At 38.0% G+C, this 23,648-nt stretch overlaps 5 protein-coding genes across 12 annotated transcripts in view; 3 read left to right on the forward strand and 2 right to left on the reverse strand.

Annotated features, from left to right (window-relative positions):
- Positions 1 to 23,648, reverse strand: part of LOC120430222 (putative peptidyl-prolyl cis-trans isomerase dodo) — a 277,938-nt gene that overhangs the window by 111,488 nt on the left and 142,802 nt on the right. The window lies entirely within an intron of this gene.
- Positions 1 to 23,648, forward strand: part of LOC120430217 (ecotropic viral integration site 5 ortholog) — a 129,660-nt gene that overhangs the window by 104,286 nt on the left and 1,726 nt on the right. The window lies entirely within an intron of this gene.
- Positions 1 to 23,648, forward strand: part of LOC120425156 (glutamine synthetase 2 cytoplasmic-like) — an 84,571-nt gene that overhangs the window by 14,695 nt on the left and 46,228 nt on the right. The gene's annotated exons all lie outside the window — the stretch shown is intronic.
- On the forward strand, positions 12,522 to 13,992 carry LOC120431993 (glutamine synthetase 2 cytoplasmic). Its single transcript, XM_039597128.2, has 3 exons — positions 12,522 to 13,083; positions 13,152 to 13,395; positions 13,461 to 13,992. Exons 1-3 carry the CDS (start codon positions 12,676 to 12,678, stop codon positions 13,607 to 13,609), a joined length of 801 nt encoding a protein of 266 aa, XP_039453062.1. The 5' UTR covers positions 12,522 to 12,675; the 3' UTR covers positions 13,610 to 13,992.
- Positions 17,801 to 19,868, reverse strand: LOC120431992 (DEAD-box helicase Dbp80-like). The gene is made up of 5 exons (XM_039597127.2): positions 19,688 to 19,868; positions 19,369 to 19,610; positions 18,446 to 19,304; positions 18,109 to 18,385; positions 17,801 to 18,049 (listed from the first exon to the last, which is right to left on the reverse strand). The coding sequence occupies exons 1-5, from the start codon at positions 19,760 to 19,762 to the stop codon at positions 17,910 to 17,912; spliced, it is 1,593 nt and encodes a 530-aa protein (XP_039453061.1). The 5' UTR covers positions 19,763 to 19,868; the 3' UTR covers positions 17,801 to 17,909.

Genomic DNA, 23,648 nt, shown 5'->3' on the forward strand with positions numbered 1-23,648 from the left:
TCAGAGCACAATATTTTTATTTTTCTGGTTGGTTTCGGATAGAACAGACTCAGACCAACAAAGTGTGTACACCCATTTCCAAATTTTAAACCTCTAAGTGTTCTAAACACTGCTGTCCCTATTCATACTGTAGTCCCGATTCACCCCAGATGACGGTACTTATAAGAACAACAAATTAAAAACAACACGCAGAAAAATATTTTGTAGAATCAGCCTGTACGAGGTTTGATTCAACAAAATTTTTGTTGAATATAATCAACGCCGATTTTGCGTTGAAACCAGGGTTGCGAATGAGCGAGCGAGCCAGAAGCCGTGCTCGCTCATTCATGAGCATGAGGACTTAACAGGTAGCTCGTGCTCGCTCATGCTCATCGCATGCGCTCGCGCTCAATGAGCGCTCATCAGCAAATCAGGTAGATTTTTAGTATTGTTGATGAATCTGGCACAGGCCAATTGGATCCACTTTTGAAGATAATTTCATCGCGAAAAAGGGACATGAACTCATCAAAGTTGCATTGTTAATTTAACTTTGGTTAACCGCGGTAAATTTTCATGAAATAATTCGTTGGCGTCGAACTGTCAAAAATTGATCGCGGTGGATTGCGGGGGATTCTTTTCTACCACATTTTTTGTGTGATCAATGTGGTAATGGTAAATCTTGACTTTTTTTTGATAAGGTCCTACAAACCAGGGCTGTGGAGTCGGAGTCGGAGTCGGAGCCGGAGTCGGTGGAGTCGGGTCTTTTTGGGGACCTGGAGTCGGAGTCGGAGTCGGAGTCGTCAAAACTCGAACAGCTGGAGTCGGAGTCGGAGCCGGAGTCGGTTAAATTTTAAGAGCTGGAGTCGGAGTCGGAGTCGGAGCCGGAGATTTCTGATAACCCGGAGTCGGAGTTATCTTAAATTTAACAAAAAATATGTTTTTTTTAGTGTTCAGCATTTACTATATAACAGCTTAATTTACAAAACTTCTTATGTTTTTTACGTCGCATGCAATGCGTCGCCATTTTTTCAATTCTTTTTAGAGATTTATCAGATGCCATTATGTTTTTGAAGCTTATTATTGTGATTGGAAAGCACTAATTGTGTTATTTCACAAAAATCACTAAATGATAACCTCTTACCCAAATATATAGTATTATAATTAAAAAAAAAAATAAAACATATTGGTTATGTAGCCAGAGATCTAATTGAGGATTGCAGTTAATCCTTTAGCCTATATTTATGGGCCATTTCAATTCAAATTTGACCAAATTTCATTCAGTTCTTTCTGAAAAAAGAACACACACAGTCATCTTTTACCCCGAAATAATATCAAAAGAAGTTGCAACTAATTTTGAAATAATCATTGAATGTTGATGTTGATTTTAGGTAAACTATTTTGATATCGTTGCAAATTATCGTTGAACAAATCTCAAGGCTTCAGTACAAAAATGAACTTATAAAAAAATGTATAGAAGAAAATGTAGGATTTTAATGTATTTTTCAAATAGTATTAAAAAAACGAAATCAAAATTTTATCAACCCATAAGAATTTTCTCATACTGTATGTCCTAGCCAATATGACGGAAGGTGATTATCATTGCAAATCAATGTACCTTAAAAAAATGAAATACTTGTGACCTAGAAAATATTTCACTTGTGGATATTTGTTTTTTATTATATTTTAAGTTATTTCATATATTTTGATGGAGGCGCAAGATCATTCATAAAGCTTCGTTTTCGGTGATGATTCACGAAGTATCGCGTGCTTCCTTTTTAATGTATATTAGTTTTTATAATTAAAATAAATTAAAAAATTCCAAATAACATATTTTTCTTGTCACAGATATTTGAAAAGGACCTCTTAAGCGTACTTTCCACGAAGAAATTGTTCAGATACATTGATTTGCAATAATAATCTCCTTCAGCCATGGCGTGATGTCCATTAGGGTGGGTACGGATTCTGAAAAGTTCTCAGATCAAGTTCTGGTGTGGTTCCCCTTGTAAGGCATACCCATAGGAACTCTCACGCCAAATTTCAGCTCATTTGGTTGAAAACTGGCTTGTCTCAAGCGAGTTCAAGTTTACATGGGATTTACTATGGGAAATTTTGAAATTTTTCATTCGCTCCTACAGGTCTGGGGAAAACATGTAGAAACTTCTAGGATGGTCAGAAATGAGCGGAATCGTCTGGAGAACAACTTTCCCTAAGAGACCAGGTTGATTCGTTCAACCCCCATCGAGCTCAACGGCAATTCATCCGGGGTTTTCGGAACCAACGGCTTCCCCCAAAAAAGCAAAATTTTCCTTAGCATGCTTGATGAACACCACGACGCCTCATGTCAAACAGCTACTACGTCGACTAGCATCGCCTATAAAAATACTTTTTATTACTTTTTGAACTATAGAATAATCATTAATGGTGATCCTGACACTATTTAGCTGTATTCTAAACCTCCAAATAAGAAAAAAAAAACGGTTATGTTGCAAATTTTACAATCACGTGTTAGCTGTTTGACATGAGGCGTCGCGGTGTTCATCAAGCATTCATAGCATGCTAAGGAAAATTTGATGCTTTTCTGAGGAAAACCGTTGGTTCCGAAAACCCCGGATGTATTGCCGTTGAGCTCGATGGTGGTTGAACGAATCGACCTGGTCTCTTAGGGAAAGTTGTTCTCCAGACGATTCCACTCATTTCTGGCCATCCTAGAAGTTTCTACATGTTTTCCCCAGGCCTGTAGGAGCGAATGAACGAAAATTCAAAATTTCCCATAGTAAATCCCATGTAAACTTGAACTCGCTTGAGACAAGCCAGTTTTCAACCAAATGAGCTGAAATTTGGCGTGAGAGTTCCTATGGGTATGCCCTACAAGGGGAACCACACCAGAACTTGATCTGAGAACTTTTCAAAATCCGTACCCACCCTAATGTCCATGTACGTCTTAAAAAAAACACAAAATTGTTTCGTTTAAAATTGTCATTTAAAAAACAAGGTGCCTGTCACTGTGCTTCTTATAAATGTCAGCCTGAAAAGGAGCTAATTGAATTTTAATGTTCAATAGATCATTAAGGCCAGGTTTCTTTTGATTATTCATTCAAAAATAACAATTTTATATTTAAATTTATTAGCTTTGAATACATTATTTGCAAATTTAAGGTTAAGAAAATAAATCCAAATTTACTTACAAAACTGTTCTTCTCAAAATGCCTCTAAAACTGATGATATTTTTTGATTTCTGTTTCCATAACGTATAAAACTTGTAACCTAGAAACTTTTTTTTCGTTTTGTGATTCGAACTTATTTTTCATGAGAAAAAAATGAAGCTTTCACACTAAAAAATTTGGAATTTCACATTTGATGTAATTGTTGATTTAACTTAATATTAAATCATGTAATCGTATTTTCGATGTAGAGTTAGGTTTATTTTGACGTAAATTGATAAAAATCCCTCAGCTTTTCAATTGCGTCGTGCGTGACCTAAAATTACATCATCAATAACCCAATTTCATGATAAATTTGATGCACATAACTGGAGTATCAAATTTGATGTAATTTTACATCAAATAAAACCCGATTACGCGCACCTCAGCCCCTACACGTTTGTCAGATTGGTGAAACGTCAAAACGTCAGCCGGCCTTCACGTCGCAGTGAATAGAATTTTTCGTCCAGATTCTCTTCATTTTTTCTGTTATTGACCGAGAGCTTCTACTACTTTAAATAAAAGCGTTAGAATCTCAGATAGAGGTGAGTTTAATATTTCTTGATCGAGTGTAAAACAGGTAACAAATATTTGTTGTCGTTTTCCATTTGGCTTTCAGGTTGCGGGCACCATGAAACGCGAGGAAAACACGGTTCAATACGCAATATCGAGGCAACTGGCAGGTGTCCACCTTCTGGAAATGTTTTCACAAGAAGAAATGCTCCCGAATCAGTGTCCAAGTAATCAACCTGTGCCTCTTTGATGCTTCCCTCAGCGCGGTGTCAATATGGTATAAATTGTACGCCGGAAGATTACTGGTGAGGGCAGAGGATTCATGGAGCAAATCCGGCGGCAAATTATTAAAAAATCAGCTAAAAACGGCTATGAATAGTAGTGAAAAAGTGTCATTAATTGTGTGCAATAAAAACATTTTGATTTAGAAGACATAAACACGTTTTTTTTTTCAATAAGATCAATTAGATTCCTATTGCATTTGTTTCACCAGAATTCCGTTTGCTGTAATTTTACACGATCTTGAGTCATGTTGGGATCGTGTAATTTCACGTCTAATTTGACACAACATTACGTATAATTTGACGCTCCAGTTATGTGCATCTAATATAACCTAAAATTACACGTTTTTTTCGTAGTGTGTAGAGAGTATTTAAATAATCCTATTTATCAATGTTTTAAAAATAATTAGCTAATAATAGTTGACTAACTTTTGAAACATTTAAAAATATGTGGAGTCGGAGTCGGAGTCGGAGCCAACCATTTGTTGAAAGCTAGAGTCGGAGTCGGAGTCGGAGTCGGCTAGAGTTGGTAGGCCGGAGTCGGAGTCGGAGTCGGAGCCAACCATTTGTTGAAAGCCGGAGCCGGAGTCGGAGTCGGAGTCGGCTAGTCTGAGAAAGCCGGAGTCGGAGTCGGAGTCGGAGTCGTTTGAAATATGACCCGACTCCGCAGCCCTGCTACAAACAAATGTAAACATTGAGTGTATCCCTTTCACACCTTATGTCAAAGTCCATCGGAGTAAGCGGGATACACTCAATGTTTACATTTGTTTATAGGACCTTATCAAAAAAAAGTCAAGAAATGCTTTAGTGATTTTTTTTAATTCGAAATATTTCAAGAAAATTTACCACAATTTGACCAAAATCAAATAAACAATGAAACTCTAATGTTGTCTGCCTATAATTTTTTTCGGAGTTTGATAATTAAGAAAACTAGTTTTGACTAAATTCCCGATAAATGAAAAATGACTGATTCGCAATTAAGGTGTCTTAATTTGCTTAGAATCCCAGACACTCTTTTTAGCTTATCTATCTTTCAAATTTAGAGTAAACTGTCAAGGAACGGAATTTTTAAGTCTTAAATAAGCTGTAAATAGGATGGCAATCGTTTTTTTTATATTAAAACATGTTTTTACTTGTGAGCACGCTCATTTTAAATTTATTTATTTGGATCGGCTCCAGCATATAAATAAGATAATTGATGTGAAAATTATCTAAGACACAGATTTGACATTTATTATGCAAAATTATTTACAAATAATTGACTAAACAAGATGAGGTGCCCGGGAATTAAAACATGACGAAACGTATTATCAAGAAAACATTTTTGTGTTCCTTAAAAGATACTTTTCAGCTTTATTAAATAGTTCACTTTCACGTGTTACTCTATTATTAACTTTATTTTTTATTAATCGAATTATTTCCACACAGTTAAAAAAGGGTACATTTGGAAGGTGTAATTTTGTAAGGTTGAATGTTACCTCTTGAATGTTATAATTTTACCTCGATTTAGACTGAAAAAGTGGAATTACACCAGAAAAGTGGTAAAATTACACATTTTCAGAAGTAAATTTACGCATTTTCTAACATAAAAGATGTACCCCTTCCCAGATGTAATCTTACTGTGTTTTTGTTACTGAGTAAAGATCTTAATGTAACACCTTAACTCTTGACCGAGCCACGTAGCCTAGTGGTAACGCTCCCGCCTAGTAAGCGGTAGATCGGGGTTCAAATCCCGGCTCGGACCAACACAACTGGTGATCGTTTCTCTTCTGGATTCGATTGCTTAGTAAAGGGAAGGTAGTGTATCGTCACAAACTGGACCTTATCACGACACCTTAGGGAGGCGACCTATGGAATGTTAACATTAACCTTAACATGTTAACATTAAGTTGAGAATGAAATTGCCACTGAATCCGCTTTGTAAATGCCGGCCCCGATACTCTTCAAGGGTGTTCCCCTCAGGAACTGGGAAAGATTTACTTTTTTTTAACTCTGACTCCAAAACAAGCTTCAAAACAAAAATTATGAAAAATAACTTCATTAAGATTTGCCTATTCAAGCCTCCATTTAAAAAATAAAAACAACCTCGAAGCTCTGCTGAAAAAAAAAGTTATTATCGTTTACCCGTTACAGGTAAACAAATACCGCTCATAAATGAATAAATGAAAAAAATAATATTTTTTTCGTTCTTATTTTGATTGTTGAGCTTTAGTATGACCACAGAGTAACCCAGAGTGACCAGTCCGAAGAAAAGTCATTTCATTATTTGGCTCCAAAAGGTTTGCTGGTAGCAGGCGTGCGATGTACCTTCGATGTACCAAAAAGTGGAACCAAAAATCAAGAGGCAGTGGTAACTCTGTGGTATGACCCTTAAACTACTTTAAAGTGATTTAGAATTTATAAATCCAAGATGGCGGCCAAAATGGCGATGATGAAATATTGAAAAATGCAAATTTTAATTTTAATTTTACAACCATTAAAATTTGACTAAAATGGGGTCGCAGAACTCGAATTTAATGTTTAAAGTAAGAAATTAAAAAAAAAAATTGTTCGTGATTCGATTATCCGAAGTCCCATACAAACCTTCGGATAATCGTGTCTGGACTGTAATTCACTTCGGTAGAGTCGCTGCTCGGCAGTTGGACTCACAATCTAAAGGTTAGAATCCCGGACACCTATTTCGACTTAGTTTGATTTTTATGCCGAGAATTCGGCTAAAAAACATTTACATTGTTTTGCTTGATAAATCCAAGCAAAACCTAGGAATAGGCCTATGCAAGTTTGTAAGCAAAAAGTGTATCCTGCTCAGGATACAATATTTGTTTACACACTTACATTAACCCATTTACATTGTTTTGATGGAGTTGCTCTCATTTAGGCAGAAATATGCAGAAGAAACCAAAAAAAATTAAGACTTTATAAATTTTAGAGTCTCTCAGAGAAAAATAAATCCAATCTATCTTTTTAATTGAAATGATTTTTTAAATTATTTTAGGACGTTGCAAATATTTTTCAAAGTTTATGTCACCCCCAAATTAAAAATATAAAAATATTTTGTACCGAAAACTGGGGAGAATCGGGACTACAGTCTGAATAGGGACAGCAGTTATTTTAGCACTTAAAAGCTTCAAACCTATGCACTTATTTTATTGTTTTGTGTCTATTGTAACGAAACCAATAAAAAATATCAAAACATTGTGAAAAAACATGGCTAAAACCACTGCACCAATTTTCCCTATTCGCCCCAGGTGATGGTTATGTAAAAAGCGATTATTTGATAAATAAACGTTAGTTTTAGAATTTGGAATCAAAATTTGACTTTTTTAACTCAGTGCAAATGTTAAAAATGTTGACCCTTAATATAGATATAGAATTTCGCAACTAAATTTCATTTAATTTTTTTTTTTTTTATTCGCATGACATTTTGTCCATCGATTCCTTATGTTTCAATTTTGCAACATTAGTTTCTCCATGCAAGTTTAAGGGGTGACCTACATGTAGAAATTTTCAAAATTCGTGTTACAGAAAATTTATTAAATCCATTAAAAATATGATTTTCAATCACTCCTGGTAGATTCATGAAGATATGTCATGATTAAACTGAGTAAGAGACGATTTAAGTTTGAAGTTTTGCCAAGCGCAAAGCAAACTGTCAAACTTTGTGAGCGTTTTTCTCTGAACACCGAGTTGTTTTACGGGTGCCACGATATCTCGAAATGGGATGGACCAAATTGGCTGAAATTCGGTGTGAAGGCTTGCAAGACCTATCCCGTGCGCATGACAAAGTCCGATTTTGAAATTTTGCATTTTAAAAAATACAAAAATCAAAAACTGGCGATTTTTTATATGAAAAACATAAAAATATTTTTATCTTTTTTTCAAATAAACTTTTTGAAGATCGGCCTTCGTCATGCACACGGAACCGGTTTAACGAGTCTTCACCTACATTTTTAGCCGATTAGGTCAAAGCAGTGTTGAGATATCGTGGCACCCGTTTTTTGAAACTGCTAACTTCAAATAGCTATAACTCGGCAAGGATACAACCTATTGTCTTCAAATTTATTTTGTTGATGGATGAAAATGTATGTTTTCGTGCCCTGAAAACAGATTTAAAAAAAAGTTTAAATGTGTGCTCATACCAACCTCTGACATTTTTGCCGATTTACATGTATACAACCCCTTAAGGGCTGTCCAGAGAAAAGTTATAAGAAAGCATTCCAAAATCTGTATCTCGAGAAGGAATTTTCTGATCGATGGTGTCTCCGGAAAAGTTGTAGCCTTATCTTAACTATTCAGAAAACAATAGTTACACTCTGGAAAACATAACAATGTTTCAATAACTCACAAAAGCTTGATTTTTACTAAGTTTCCCCCCTTCAATTTTATTCTTTTTTAATATTTAGCAGACAAAAAGTGCTAACTCTTGAGTTACTTTTGAGCTCTTTTTTGAAAAATAATGTTTTTTGGAAAGTATCGAAAATGCACACAAAAAAAATCTAAATCAAAGAGTACTTTTGTTAAACATGGTTGATGTTCACCGTTTTTTATATGTAGCTATTTTTTTGGTTTAATTATTCAACAATATTGTATTTTTATAATTTTTAAAAATAGTGTCCATCTCTGAAAAAAATATATTCGAATAGCTGAGAAAATTTTCTGCAATTTTACAACTAGCCTTATCCTCAGTTGAAAATGACTGACAATTAGAAAAAATAATTTACATCGATTCGAATACTTAATAAAACTGTATCTTAGAAACTAATTGCCCGATTTTCAAAGTTCCAGAAAGAAAATTGTAGAACATTTTCTAAGCTTTTCAAAAATATGTTTTTCCGGTGTTTTTTGTTGTTTTGTTTTTTTTTTAAATGCAAAAAAACGTTACTTAATCCACCGTAAGGTGGTTGATGCCATCCTCACATTTTATAGTTTGTCCAACATACAAATTCTCTCTAAATATATTTCATATACTCATAACTGGATATGGTTGGCCGATCATTAATCTTTTGGACTCGTTGGATAGGTCTTTTGATTACGCATCCAACGATAGGTCGCATGATTGATCTGGCCATCGTTTCCATCGAAATGCCTTAGATCCGGCCTTCAAAAAGTGTATAAATAACACTTAAGTGCTCATAACTTTTGATAGGGTTCTCAACTCTTCGATGTTTTAGGCTCAGGCTTCTTACAAAAAACACCATTTTTACAATCTTCCGGAATTTTGTTAAAATCGTTTTTTAGCATAACTTTTGAAATACTTTGCTAAACTTCATAATATTAACTAGGGTCTTACGGGACCCCAAGACGGATCGAATAAGACCAAAACGGTCCAAATCGGTTCTGCCATTCCGGAGATAATCGAGTGCATTTTTTTGGGTGCACGGACTCACATCCAGACACACGCACAGACATTTGTTCAGAATTTGATTCTGAGTCGATAGGTATACGTGAAGGTGGGTCTACGAGGTCGAATAAAGAAGTTAATTTTTCGAGTGATTTTGTAGCCTTTCCTCAGTGAGGTGAGGATGGCAAACCTAAAAGAAGCTATAACTAGAAAACTGCAAATTTTATTTAAAAAAAAATTACAAGGCTCTTTTCGATTGCAAATTTAATTTTGATTTAAAAACGAATTTCAACTTTTTTTTTTGGTCCAGGTAGGCCGATATTTTTTTCCAAAAATCTTTCTGCTAAGCCAGATTTTGCACTATCTCACACTATGGCTCAGAAGATGTAAATTATTAAACATATAAAACAAATCAAAAATAAAAAAAAAACATATTTTGAGAATTTAACTTTTAGTGGTACATGTAGAATAAAAAACGGAAATATAGTCATTAGGGTCTTGAAGTTGTATGGGAAAATTTCAAAATAGGCTAATTCAATCAGAACAGGCATTTTTCGGTCCCATTTGGGCCCCCAAACAACCCTCCAAAATTTGGGAGCGATTGGATTTGACCCGGCTTTCCGCAAAGCGATTCAAATTTTTATGGAAATTTGTATGGGAAAACCCTCTTTTTTACATTTTCATTTTTATAATTTTCATTTTTCACTCAATTTAAAAACTAACACCGTAGAAGTGTACTCCTGAATGTCCTCTAAAACTTTCCCGAAGAAAGTATGGTCCTATCTGGCTTCTGGAAAAAGATACAGAGTTTTTAAAAGAGGCATTTAAAAATAAGTGCTGAAAATTATATTTCTTGCCAACACTGCCAGTACTTCGGTAGATATTTCGAAATCTTATTTTTTAACGTAATAAGGCAACCTAGCAAAATGGTGTCTTAGGAAAAGTTGTTGAATATGAATGTGACACACCTACAGGGTGTCAACCAAGCCCTAACTTCTACTGGTGACCTTTTAAAGCGTTGGTGTCTTAGGAAAAGTTGTTAAGCTACTTATTCCAAGAAATTTTGACATGGTTGGAAGACAGGGTGGCACATCTACAGGGTGTCAACCCATTTCTAGCTTCTATTTAAGACCTTTTTGATCACTGTAAAGTGGGCGAAAAAGGGTGCAAATCTCGGTGCAAATCGTAAATTAGCCTGACACGCAAAAGGAGGCTGAACAAAAATTTGTAAAAAGTCAGTTTTTCACATAAAATTTCCTGGGGATTCGATTGCACATGATTAAAAACACGGTTAAAAAAAAGTTAAAATGCTAGTTTGGCAACTCTCGATCAGTTGTATTTTTTCTGTGAATTGCTAAATGAAAGGAAGCTGAATAATGGAATTTATTCTGTAAAAATGTTCAGGACATTGGAGCATTCTCTACAAAATTGGCTGATTTCGACCATTTTCATTATATTTTTTTTATTTGGCTCAAACTTTGTGGAGGCCTTCCCTATCACCAAAAAAGCCATTTTGTGTATTTGGTTCACCCATACAAATATCCATACCAAAATGGTACGTGAATATTAATAAAAAATCTGTAACTTTTCAAGAGTTTTTTTTATTGATTTGGTGTCTTCGGCCAAGTTGTGGGTATTGATGAGGACTATTCAGAAAAAAATAGACACGAAAAAAAATGCTGATTTTTTATCAAACTTTTTTCACAAAAAAAATTGTTTGCAAAAATCCGTATTTTTTTTTTTTATTTTGTATGTTTTAGGGGACAAAACCCCTCAAGCCATTCAAAAGTTTGGAGTTTGAAAATTTCTCCGCGAGTTATGATTTTTTTCAAATAGTTATTATTGTAAAAAATAAATCTTGTACTTAAAATTTTGGACCATCATGTAAAATTATATTTGCAAGATCAGAAACTGTTTTTAATCATGCGCAATCGATACCCCAGAAAATTTTATGTGAAAAACGATAATTTACGATTTGTACCCTTTTTCGCCCACTTTACAGTGATCAAAAAGGTATTAAATAGAAGCTAGAAATGGGTTGACACCCTGTAGATGTGCCACCCTATCTTCCAACCATGTCAAAATTTCTTGGAATAAGTAGCTTAACAACTTTTCCTAAGACACCAACGCTTTAAAAGGTCACCAGTAGAAGTTAGGGCTTGGTTGACACCCTGTAGGTGTGTCACCCTGCATGTCAATAATTTTAAATAAAAGCCACATTCATATACAACAACTTTTCCTAAGACACCATTTTGCTAGGTTGCTTCCTTATTACGTTAAAAAATAAGATTTCGAAATATCTACCGAAGTACTGGCAGTGTTGGCAAGAAATATAAATTTCAGCACTTATTTTTAAATGCCTCTTTTAAAAACTCTGTATCTTTTTCCAGAAGCCAGATAGGACCATATTTTTTTCGGGAAAGTTTTAGAGGACATTCAGGAGTACACTTCTACGGTGTTAGTTTTTAAATTGAGTGAAAAATGAAAATTATAAAAATGAATATGTAAAAAAGAGGGTTTTCCCATACAAATTTCCATACAAATTTGAATCGCTTTGCGGAAAGCCGGGTCAAATCCAATCGCTCCCGAATTTTGGGGGGTTGTTTGGGGGCCCAAATGGGACCGAAAAATGCCTGTTCTGTAAAATCGATCATGTCGAGCCACCCTAATAGTCATTTCATGTAACTATGTATCTTCCGAAAAGTACTAATAATACCCTACAACTTTGGCGAAAATACCAAATCGATCAGAAATTCTTTCTCAAGATACAGAAATTCATACATTTAAATACTCATTTTGTATGACAAGTCCCCAAAATTATATGGAGACTTGTGAGCATGAGCATGGTTGACTGCCAATGAGCTGATACTCCGTTATTGACAGATCAGCTGAAGTTAAACAATGAATCAAAAATGGGGAGCCAACCATCGTTCACTGTTTAACCTCTGAAGATCCCTAATTTATTAGTCAATACCGGCGCCCTCCCAAGAAGCCTGCAGTTTTGCAAAAAACGAAACGAAAATGAACACGAAAAAACCCGGACTGCGCGTCCCCTCTTCCAGCGCACCCTGTATGACCAGTCCCCAAAATTGTATGGAGACTTGTATAGAAAAACTAATTATGCAATTTGACTTCTTTTAACATAGGGACAAAGTTTCATCCAAATCAAAAAATACAAAAAAAAAGTTGATTTGCTCATAATACTTTATCTTACTTTTTCCCGCCTATCTCCACAGACCTTCCCATCTGGAACTACGATGGCAGCTCGTGCTACCAGGCCGAAGGCCACAACTCGGACGTGTACCTGCACCCGGTGGCCATCTACCGGGATCCGTTCCGCCGGGGTAACAACATCCTGGTGATGTGCGAGACGTACCGCTTCGACGGCCGCCCCACCGAATCCAACAAGCGACGCACGTGCCGCGAGGTTTGCGACCAGGTCGCCGGCGAAAAGCCCTGGTTCGGAATCGAGCAGGAGTACACCCTGCTGGACATTGACGGCCGTCCACTTGGCTGGCCAAAGAACGGGTTCCCGGGACCTCAGGGCCCGTACTACTGCGGCGTCGGAGCGGACAAAGTGTACGCTCGGGACATTGTTGACGCGCACTACCGGGCCTGCCTGTACGCGGGGGTGAAGATCTGCGGAACTAATGCGGAGGTGATGCCAGCCCAGTGGGAGTACCAGGTGGGACCGTGCGAGGGCATCTCGATGGGCGATGACCTGTGGATGTCGCGGTTCTTGCTGCACCGTATCGCCGAAGAGTTTGGAGTGAGTTGGGGCTTGAAAAGTATTGGCCGCGAGGACTTCTCTAAGTAACTTGGTTTCGCTTTTTGCAGATTGTGGCCACTCTGGACCCGAAGCCGATGCCCGGTGACTGGAACGGCGCCGGTGCGCACACCAACGTGTCCACGCAGGCGATGCGCGACGAGGGCGGTCTGGCCGAGATCGAGAAGGCCATCGCCAAGCTGTCCACGTGCCACGAGCGCCACATCCGGGCGTACGACCCGCGCGGAGGAAAGGACAACGAGCGACGTCTGACCGGAAAGCACGAGACCAGCTCGATCCACGATTTTAATGCCGGTTAGTAGGGCGACTAACGAACCTTGAACCACGTACTGAATCGACCTTTGAACTCTCTTCCCTAGGAGTTGCCAATCGTGGAGCTTCCGTGCGAATTCCGCGAGGCGTCGCCGACGAGGGCAAGGGCTACTTCGAGGACCGTCGGCCCAGCTCCAACTGTGATCCGTACGTCGTGTGCGAGGCCATCCTCCGAACGATCTGTCTGGACGAGTAAGCCAACGGTGAAGGACGACAGCATCAACTCACACTCACAATGAAAGACACGAGTTCAGAACAAAAAAAAAAGCTTCGGTGCATTCGCTTTGTTTAACAAAGGTTAACTTTTAACTTCCATTTTCTGTTTCATGTGTACCGTTTTGTATTTTTGTTCGATTGTGCAACTTGATTTGCAGGAGAACTGTTATGTATTACATTAATATGCTAAACTCTACCCAACCTGAACCGACATTGTTCTTTTAACTAGTGACCAGACCTAAAAGTTTATTCTGTAGAAGAGAGTCTATTGTTTATCTTGTTGAAGCAACAAAATGCACACCGTTTAGTATTAAGTGACCAAAACACATATCGACACGAATAAAAACAATCTTGTTGTAAAAATAACCATCACATTGTAGAAACATCTTGTTTATTTCAACTAGATCAAAAGAAAACATCCCACGAAAACGCATCATCCTCGACCAGGTAAGAGCGAAAACAAGAGTGCACTAATCGAAAACAGTAAACAGAAACAAAAATAGACACAATCATTTTGGTCTAATTTAAACACTCGTTCGATCCCGCAATCATCGACTCGACGGCGAACCAGTGCAAATGTGTATATTGGGAAGGTAAACAAGGGTTTGTGTGTTGGGTCGGTTGATACGACATCGGCGTTTGTCCTGTGAATTGCGTGATAATTACGGTCACGTTTTGGTGGTAGACGTAGAAATTAATTACTATTGACAATTTTTCGTAAACAACAAAAACTTAACACAAATTCCTAAAAAAAAACACTTCAGAGCATAAGCAAAACACGTCTAATTATTAGTCTTTGAAAAATAACCAAAAGCTTAACAATAATTATAATTTCAATGTTTATTTCTAAAATTGGCAAACGTATAGTACCGTAAACTGGGGTCAATCGGGACACATGGGGCGAATTGGGACAGCAGTTTTAACCATGTTGGAGCACAATATTTTGATTTTTCTGGTTGGTTTCGGTTAGAACAGACTCAGGCCAACAAAATGTGTACATCCATTTCCAATTTTAAAAGCTTTAAGTGCTCTTAAAACTGCTGTCCCTATTAAGACTGTAGTCCCGATTCACCCCAGATTACGGTACTTCGTTTCAACTGGAAAAGGAAAAAGTTAAATATTACTGAATTATGTATGATTAGACTACCTGCAACGCGGCTCTACTTTGTTCTAGCTGTTTCATTTTTCAAATAGAACTGAAACAAACCACCCGCAACGCGGAGTTGCAGTTTTATTTTTCGAGCAATATTTTGAAACCGAATTAAAACTGCTCGACGAGTTTGTTTCAAACGTGAGACGATTTGGAACTGGAATAGAACTCAGTTTCAAAAAAAAAATCAGATATATAGAGATATCCACGTTTTCTTACACACACACTTACACAAAAAACATAGGATATATCTCAGCAACAGCAGTACGATCAACTAAGTCTAAAAAGGTAAATTTTAAGAAATTTTGTAGCTTTTCGAACTTGATTTTAGCAAAGGTGCTTTACCTTCATGAAATATTGTTGAATTGTAAAAAAAATGAACGTTTTAACAATTCTAATTTTCTGATTTTTTCTTGGAAACTAAAATAAATACGTGTTTTGGGATGATTTATTTTTTCTTTGTGACTATTTTTTCTGAAGAGTTCTAATACCAAAAAATACAAATCTAGACTTTTTTTTGATTAGGTCCTATAAACATATGAAACACAATAGCTTATAGGACCGTTTCAAAAAATAACTCTAGAAATGAGCAATTCTCAGACATTTCGGTCATTCGATTTTTTTTGTATTTTTTAATCCGGCTGAAGCTTTTTGGTGCCTTCGGTATGCCCAAAGAAGCCATTTTGCATCATTAGTTTGTCCATATAATTTTCCATACAAATTTGGCAGCTGTCCATACAAAAATGATGTATGAACATTCAAAAATCTGTTTCTTTTGAAGGAATTTTTTGTAAAATCGAATTTGCAATCATAAAGTACCTACTTTAGTAAAATTTTGATAAACTGCACCGTTTTCAAGTTATAACCATTTTTAGGTAACATTTTTGAAAAAGTCGCAGTTTTAATTTTTTTTTAAATTAGTGCCCTTTGTTGATACGACTTTTAGTTGCTGAGATATTGCAATGCAAAGATTTAAACACAGGAGAATTAATGTGTTCTAAGTTTGCTGAGATATCAACATTAGAAAAAGGTGGGTTGTTTGGGTGAGACTTAGAAAACATCAATTTTCCTGTTTTTAAATCTTGGCAATATCTCAGCAACTAAAAGTCGTATCAACAAAGTTACAAAAAAAAAACAAAATATAGAGAATTTTCTGAGCTTTTTAAAAATATTTTGTTCATAAGAGGGCAAACATAAGGCTTTCTAGGCCCAGTGAAAAAAATATAGTTTAACCCAAAAATTACGAACTTCTCGTCACAGTGTCCTGATGCAAACAAAGATCGAGCTCGAGCTGTCACAGCCCTGCAAAGTATGTTGGCTGACATATCGGGCGGTCAGTCAAAAAAACAGCTAGAAGTCAAGAAGTTGACATTTGATGTCCCCTAAAACATATCATAAAATAAAAAAAATAAAAAATAGAGTTTTTTGGCAAATCAAGTTTTAGTTGCAAAAAGTGAAATAAAAAATCACAAAAAAATTTATTACCGTGTATCATTTTTTTTTCAGTGTAGTCCTTATCCATACCTACAACTTTGCCGAAGACACCAAATTGATCAAAAAATTCCTTCAAAAGATACAGATTTTTGAATGTTCATATATCATTTTTGTATGGACAGCTGCCAAATTTGTATGGAAAATTATATGGACAAACTAATGATGCAAATGGCTTCTTAGGGCATACCGAAGGCACCAAAAAAGTTTCAGCTGGATTAAAAACTACAAATATTAAAACTAAAAAAGAAAAGACTTATTTCGTGCTCAAATTTAAAAATCTCTTTAAAAAACTTGCGAGGCTTAAGAGATTTACTCATATTATTTCCTGTTTATTTTTCTCTGAGAGGCTATAAATCAGCATGCAACTGTAACTTTGCCGAAGAAATCAAATCGAATAAAATCTGTTTTCAAGGTACACTGAAACCTCGACGGTCTGACACCAACGGTTGTCAAACGAACGAGGTCACTTTTTAGGTTGACACCCTCTTTACACATAGCCCACACTCACTACCATAGTTTTTTTTTTTTTTTTGACGTTGAAGTTTAAATGGGATTTAACCCGTAAAATCTGTGCCTTTCTTGCCAGTTTAGAGCCCCTTAACGATTTTTGTATTTTTCAAAAACCTCACGAGCCCAAAGTCCGTGTTCCAGGGAACAACTTTTCCGAAGAGGGCGAAAAGATTTTTCAAATATTAAGAATGTTACAGGATGCATAACACCACCGCTGAAAACTTCAACTATTTCTTCAAGCTCTTCTAAACCAACTCTATTAAAAGTAGTAGTAGCTTTGCATCATTGGAATAATAAGGTTTTTTTACTGACCTTAAAATGGTGTTCGTTGGCAGCTTTGTTGGTTGTTCTATCACTCTGTTGGTCGACTGAATCTCAACCATCACTATGAAGTTCAAGTTAAAGAACCAAATGATGATTCACTTGCAGATTTTGTAAGCACATCACAAGTTGCGAAGTTTTGCGCAAACACTACTGAGATAATTTGATTACGTCTTCAGCTGCACCCGGTGTCGATTTCTTTTCTTGGTCTTGGATTATCATTCTGCAGTTGATCACCTGAAACGAAAGACAAGGGAGAATAATTCTTTCGTCAATAAGGGGCCGCGCTCTTTTGTTTGTTCAAGGCTTTCGGATCAAGTTAACTTTGCGCCCACAAACCAAGTCGTTTTCCTTTATCGCTTGAAAAGCGCATATATTACTCTCCATCAATCTCCTCTTCTTTTTTTTTCTTGTTTGCTCTTACTCAGGAAAGTCGTCCGTTTTGTCACCCGGAACTTGTTTTGTGGAATTATGTTTACATTATGGTAATAATTAGGTAAAATTGTTTTCAACTATTTTCCCTCCTCTTGCTTGGCTCGCTCTCACGCTCTCTCACGAATATAGGTAGGAAAAGAGGCAACAAAATTCGATCACATTTCAATGCGCAGTTTCCTTGGCTAAATCTCATAGAAAAAGAATAATTTTAACCCATGCTCGTTAGGCATTTTCTTGATAGATTTTTTTTGTGTTTCTAAAGCACAAATTTAGGTCGCATACGAGAAAAAATAACAAAAGTCTTTAATAACCGAGGTGTCGCGCGTGTCCAAAGAATAACTTAAACAATTGTCCCGCCAAATCCAAAAATCTACGAGCCGATCTTCTCGATTTCGTCCGAATTCTCCGCGTCCAGCAGGTGGATGCGCTTCTTGAAGTGGCTCTCGATGGCCCGGCAGATGGCCATGCTGCGATCCGAGTCGACCAGGTTGATCGCGATGCCGTTCTTGCCTGAAGAAAAAAAAGAAGAAGTAAGTTTGGAAAATGTTTTTAAGGTCAGGAACACTAACCGAATCGCCCGGTGCGTCCGATTCGGTGCAGATACGTCTCGCAGTCGGCCCGACCCTGCTGGTCGGTGGGCAGATCGAAATTCACCACGATCGTGACCTGCTCGACGTCGATGCCCCGCGACAGGACGTTCGTCGTGATCAGGACCTTCTCCATGCCCGCCCGGAAGCGGTCCAGCACCATGAGGCGCTGCTCGACGGTCAGGTCGCCGGAGAGCACGGCCACCGAGTGGCCATCCTGGGACATTTTGCCGGACAGCCAGCCGGCCGTTTTACGCGTCTGTGGAGGGGAAAGAGTTGAATTTGTTGGGATATTTTCAAAAAGAGAGAATCTACTCACGTGGCAGAAGATGATGGCCTGGCCGACCGTGATCACGCCGTAAATGTTCGAAATGGCCTGGTACTTCTCGTCCTGGTTCCGGCACTTGACGTAGTACTGCTTGATGTTGTCGAGCGATTCCTGCTCGCGCGCCAGCCGGATCACGATCGGGTTCGGCACGATGTACTCGGCAAACTCCATCACCTCGCGCTCGTACGTCGCCGAGAAGAACATCATCTGGCACGACGAGGACAGCTGCTTGTGGATCCGGATGCACTGGTCCTGGTGGCCCTGGGTGGCGATCATGACGTCCGCCTCGTCCAGTACGAACACGCTGATCTTCTTCAGGTCGAACGCACGGAACTTGATGCCCCAGTCGAGCAGCTTGCCGGGCGTTCCGATTATGATGTGATCGGTCAGTTTGGAACCCTTGGAAATCTCCTCGCCACGGACCGCGTACCGAAGCTTAATCTCCGGACAGAACTTTGCCATCTTGGCTGCGACCTCGCCCGTCTGGATGGCCAACTCGTACGTAGGACTCAGGCAAATGACCTGCGGATAGTTCTTGGCCGGATTTACTCGACTCAACATGGCCAACACGAAGGCCGCCGTCTTCCCCGTTCCGCTCTGACTCTGAGCGATCATGTTCTGCGGGGGTTCGGCCAGCAGCGTCGGCAGTGCCGTCTCCTGGATCTTCGACGGCGCATTAAATCCCATCGCGTACACGCCCTGCAGCAGCTCCGGCTTCAAGTGCAACGCCTCGAACGTCTTCACAGAGTACAGCGGCGACATCGGGTTCTTGCGTTGCACCTCAATGTCCTGCCTGCTCTCGACCAGACCCTTCCGGATAATCTTCATCAACAAGCTTGCGTCCGCCGGACTGAAACCAAAAACAAAACCATCAAAACCCGCAACACCGCAAACCCAAATCAACAATTCCCTACTTAAATGCCTCCGCGTCCTCGGTGGACGACGCCGTCTCTCCATTCTCGCTGGCGGCCGGTTCCGACGGAGTGCCAGCACTACTCACAGCGGCGGCCATGGTAGTCGCCGGCGGTTCCACACTCGCCGGCACCGGCTCCGCCGGAGGCGGTGTCTCCTCAGGCTTTGCCGTCTCCTCCTTAACCGCTTCGGCTGGCGCGGCCTCACTCTTGTCCTTCTCCTTCTCGATGCTCAGCTCGTTAACCTGCGGAACAGTCGATTCCGTAAAAAAAATAAGGTTAGAAATCGGAAGAAAACAAACAACAACAAAATCGCTCTCACCAGAGTGGAAATCTCCTGGTCCTCGGCCTTTTTGATCCAGTTCTCGGAACCAGCGGTGGCCGGTGCGTCGGACATGGTTCTTGTCTACGAGTGTTCCGGGGATTCGCAAAGTTTTTTACGGGAAGCTAAACACTACTTTTGCGAACGGGCTTGCTTGCTTGGAAAACGCCTTTTGTTTCACCCAACCAGCCAAAAGTTGTGCGAGAAATGCCTAAGATCGGCCAAAACATCATTTTTGGCGCTCATGAGTTACCCAAGGTGAGTAAACTTGTGCCAAAGGGGTAGGAAATTGGTTGCAGTGTTGTCAGCTTTTCTAAAAAAAGAAAAAAAAGATTTCACCCCAACCAAAAATCATGATTTTATGAGTTCAATCCCACTTTTCATACGAATTTTTCAGTTCAACCCATGAAAATAATGATTTTTGGTAATTTGTGTAGATTTGGTTTTAATCGCGTGTTTTACCATTGTACATGAAAATTTACATATGACTTTAGGACCCAATCCTCGCATTCTTGAAAGTTTATTTTTGTATGAACAACTGTCCACGAGGGAGGGGAGGGGGGGGGGTTTACAGAATCCCAAAAAAGTGTCCACGTGGTTTATGGATGGTCCCAAACCAAAAATGCCAAAATTAAAAATAATCAAGAATTATATTTGTTGACGTTGGGGGAGGGTTGGATTTGCCGTCTTTTCAGCGAACAAGAAACACCGTTCATTTTAGTGATCTTAATTGCTAAAAGCTGTTTATTTAACATAAGTAATTTGGTTAAACTAGATATAATTTTACTCACAAAATAGGTTTCCTAACCCAACTTTATTCCCAACTTAGAGCAGCAATTTGGTGCGTTGCGAAAACTGTAACAAATAGTTCTTAATTTTCACTCCTGCGGTTTACGCCCACCAACTTACTCATGAATTCTTTTCACTGACTTTTTTACAATTCAAACGCACTATCCTGATTAGACATCCCAGAATAAGTCTGCTTTAACTGAGATTAAACAGAATATCAAATTACTCGCCTACTAATCTTGTGCGTTAACTCTTCTTATTCGCTATCGCTCAGCTAGATATAGACCGTTGCTCACCATCGCCTAACCCTACACACAAAAAAATATTATGGTAATGACAAAAGTAACTTACTTTTGAATTAATAAGTGGTTAAAATTTGCTACATAAAAAGTTTTTTTCTTGTTTTGAAAATGAAAACTTTTACTGCTACTGTTTTTGAAAATCTCATTGATAACTGATTTAAAAGTTATAACTTTTAATTCGACTGTATAATTTCTTTCATTTTGTCGTTCTCGTGAAACCGTGTACGTCTAAGTCCAAAATGTAAACAAACGTTTAGGTGATTCCGGTGGTTAGTGAGTGGTGTTCCACGACGTCAATCAAAACAGAACGCGTCCGCAGCCAGGACTTGTACGCGGATACCTTCGAAGGAGGATGGTGCGGAACAAGGTTAAGGGATTAGGGGAAAGTTGGTTTTCAAAAGGATGAGGCCAGCTTCCTGCTGGATCTGCAACTGTTTCACGACCGAAATGGGTAAGAAGGAAGCTTGGGTGTTTGGTGGCGTTTGTGTTTGATTTTGTTTGTTTTTGTAGGACGCCGTTTATGCGGATGTGAATTTGCACCGGTTGTATTCGATAAAGTTAATTTTAACGGTGAGGAGAAGGATCCGACGGAAGAGGGAAACGACGAGAAGCGATCGGAGGTGGTCAGCGCGGATGTTGCACTCGGTGCCGGCGGTTTACGACCATCAGCAGCATTATGTGCCGGAAGTGATGACGGGACAGTGTGGGATGTCCTGAGGGTCCGCAGTCCATTTGTCGGTGCAGGACATGTTTGACGAGTATTACATAAACATCCGGAAGAACAGTTTGCACCAGTTCTGGAAGAACCGTCTGTACGAAAGCCGCAGGTCCTGAAGCTGTCGTACTCGGATTACTTCCAGAGGTTGGAGCGATATCCGACGAACCTGATCAAGAACATCTACCTGGAATACCGAAGAAGTCACCGGTGAGTATTGAGAATGTGTTCAGTGTCTAGCCAATTTAATTTACTTTCAAACTCTTTCAGCAACTCCCGCCCGCAAACTCTCAACTCGCGACGGCGCAGCTTCGGCCGGATGAACTGACAACATCTGTGCCATTCTCGAAGGAGGACGATGTGATCGGGAACTATCGGTTCAGGCGCTTCACTTCCCAGTTGGAAAACGTCGACTTACCTTCCCGAATTAACACCCAATGGCCAACTCCTCCAAGCCTGTCCTGATGATGGCCGGCAACGAGACCACCCTGTTCTCTACATCGCTGTCGCGCTCCAAAATGTAGGCCGCGATGTTAAGCAGCATAAGCAGCAGTTTTAATATTAAAATAAAAATAAAAATAGAAATAAAATCCATCACATTTTTCGAAAATCATCACTGTAATGTTAAATGTTATTTATTGTTGCCATAAAAAGTTTCTTCTTATAATAAAAGTAAAAAACTTTTACCGATACAACGATTTTGTTCTAGAAGTGCATGGTAGTATCAAAAACTTTCCAACTTTTAAATTAAAAAGTTTGAACTTTCTACGAATATTCACCAACGCGAATTTTTAATCCAACGAACGATCTTTTTAAATTTACAGTATTTTTTCTTTGTGTGTACGTTAAGATCTTCGAGTTCGTAAGCTATTTCAGCGGCAACAATATTTTACCAATTTAAAATTTTGGTTTTTGATTTTGTTTTAGATTTTATGATTTTTTTTAAATCCTTATTTTTTTTGAATTTTTAGAACATTTTCTTGTTTTGGAATTTTGTTAAGGTATATTATTTATTTATTGTAATTAAATGTCTGTTTCAATTTTTTTTTTCGAATTTGTTTAATTATAATCTAGATTATAATCAATATATTTTTTAATATTTTTATTCTGTTGTTTTTTATTTTGTTTTTTTTTTTTAGTTTTCAGTTGCATTGTTGTCAGCTTTACTAAACAAATATGTTTGTAAGAACTTGGGTTGGGTTTGGCAAGCAATAATTATCAAAGGTTTAATACAAAAATTAAAAAAATCAGAATAACAAAACTTAAAAACAATTAAAACCGCAAAAAAAAATCAGACTGTACATTCATTAAAGGCTGTTTGATTCAAATTAGATTTGGTTTGTTCGTGAGGAAATAGCACAGAGAACAGATGTACACACCAATTACTCATTACTGAATTCAGTTAAATTTACTGAAATCTGCACTACTGAAATTTTCAGTAAATGAAAACTCGCTGAAATTTCTGCAAACTTTGACAGCTCCATACAAATTTTAACTGATGTTCAGCGAAAAACTAACTGAAAACTGAAAACGAACATCAGAATTTGCTGTGTACATTTAGGCTCGAACTTGTGTGTAAACACTTTTGCTCAAAGGATAAGCGTTGCATACATTCTTGCATCAAAGTAATTAGGGTGTGCCATGGGTGTGCAGGATATGCTTGGCAGCGCCATCGTCACAGCTGAGAATACTTGGATTAACTTGGCCGCAGAACTTGAAAGAAATATTTATCTTTTTAATTTTAATACTAAATGCACTCAACTGGAGGATAAGGTTTGAAAATTGTTTGTCAAGATGCCCTTTTTGTGATTTTCTATAATAAACAAATCTAGAGTTTTTTTTAAAAGGTTTTTTAAATACAATTTTCAATTTTGGCTTTTTGGGTGGTTTTAGAACCACCTTGAGTCAGGGGTATTAAAAAACACCCAAAAAGCAAAAAGTGAAAATTTTGTTTATAGGAACTTTTCCAAAAAAAAAAACTCGAGAAATCAACGTTTAAAAGCTTTGAGATTATTGTCAAGTTCAAAGTTAAATTTAAGGACCCTATTAAATTAGAAAACATCAAGAAATGAGAACGACAATCCTGGCAGCACTGCAAGTGAGTGACCCCAAAAAAAAAAAAAAACTGACAGCATGGACCAAAATAAAACAAAAC

Source organism: Culex pipiens, chromosome 1 (assembly GCF_016801865.2).
Source record: "Culex pipiens pallens isolate TS chromosome 1, TS_CPP_V2, whole genome shotgun sequence".
NCBI classification, from domain to species: domain Eukaryota; kingdom Metazoa; phylum Arthropoda; class Insecta; order Diptera; family Culicidae; genus Culex; species Culex pipiens.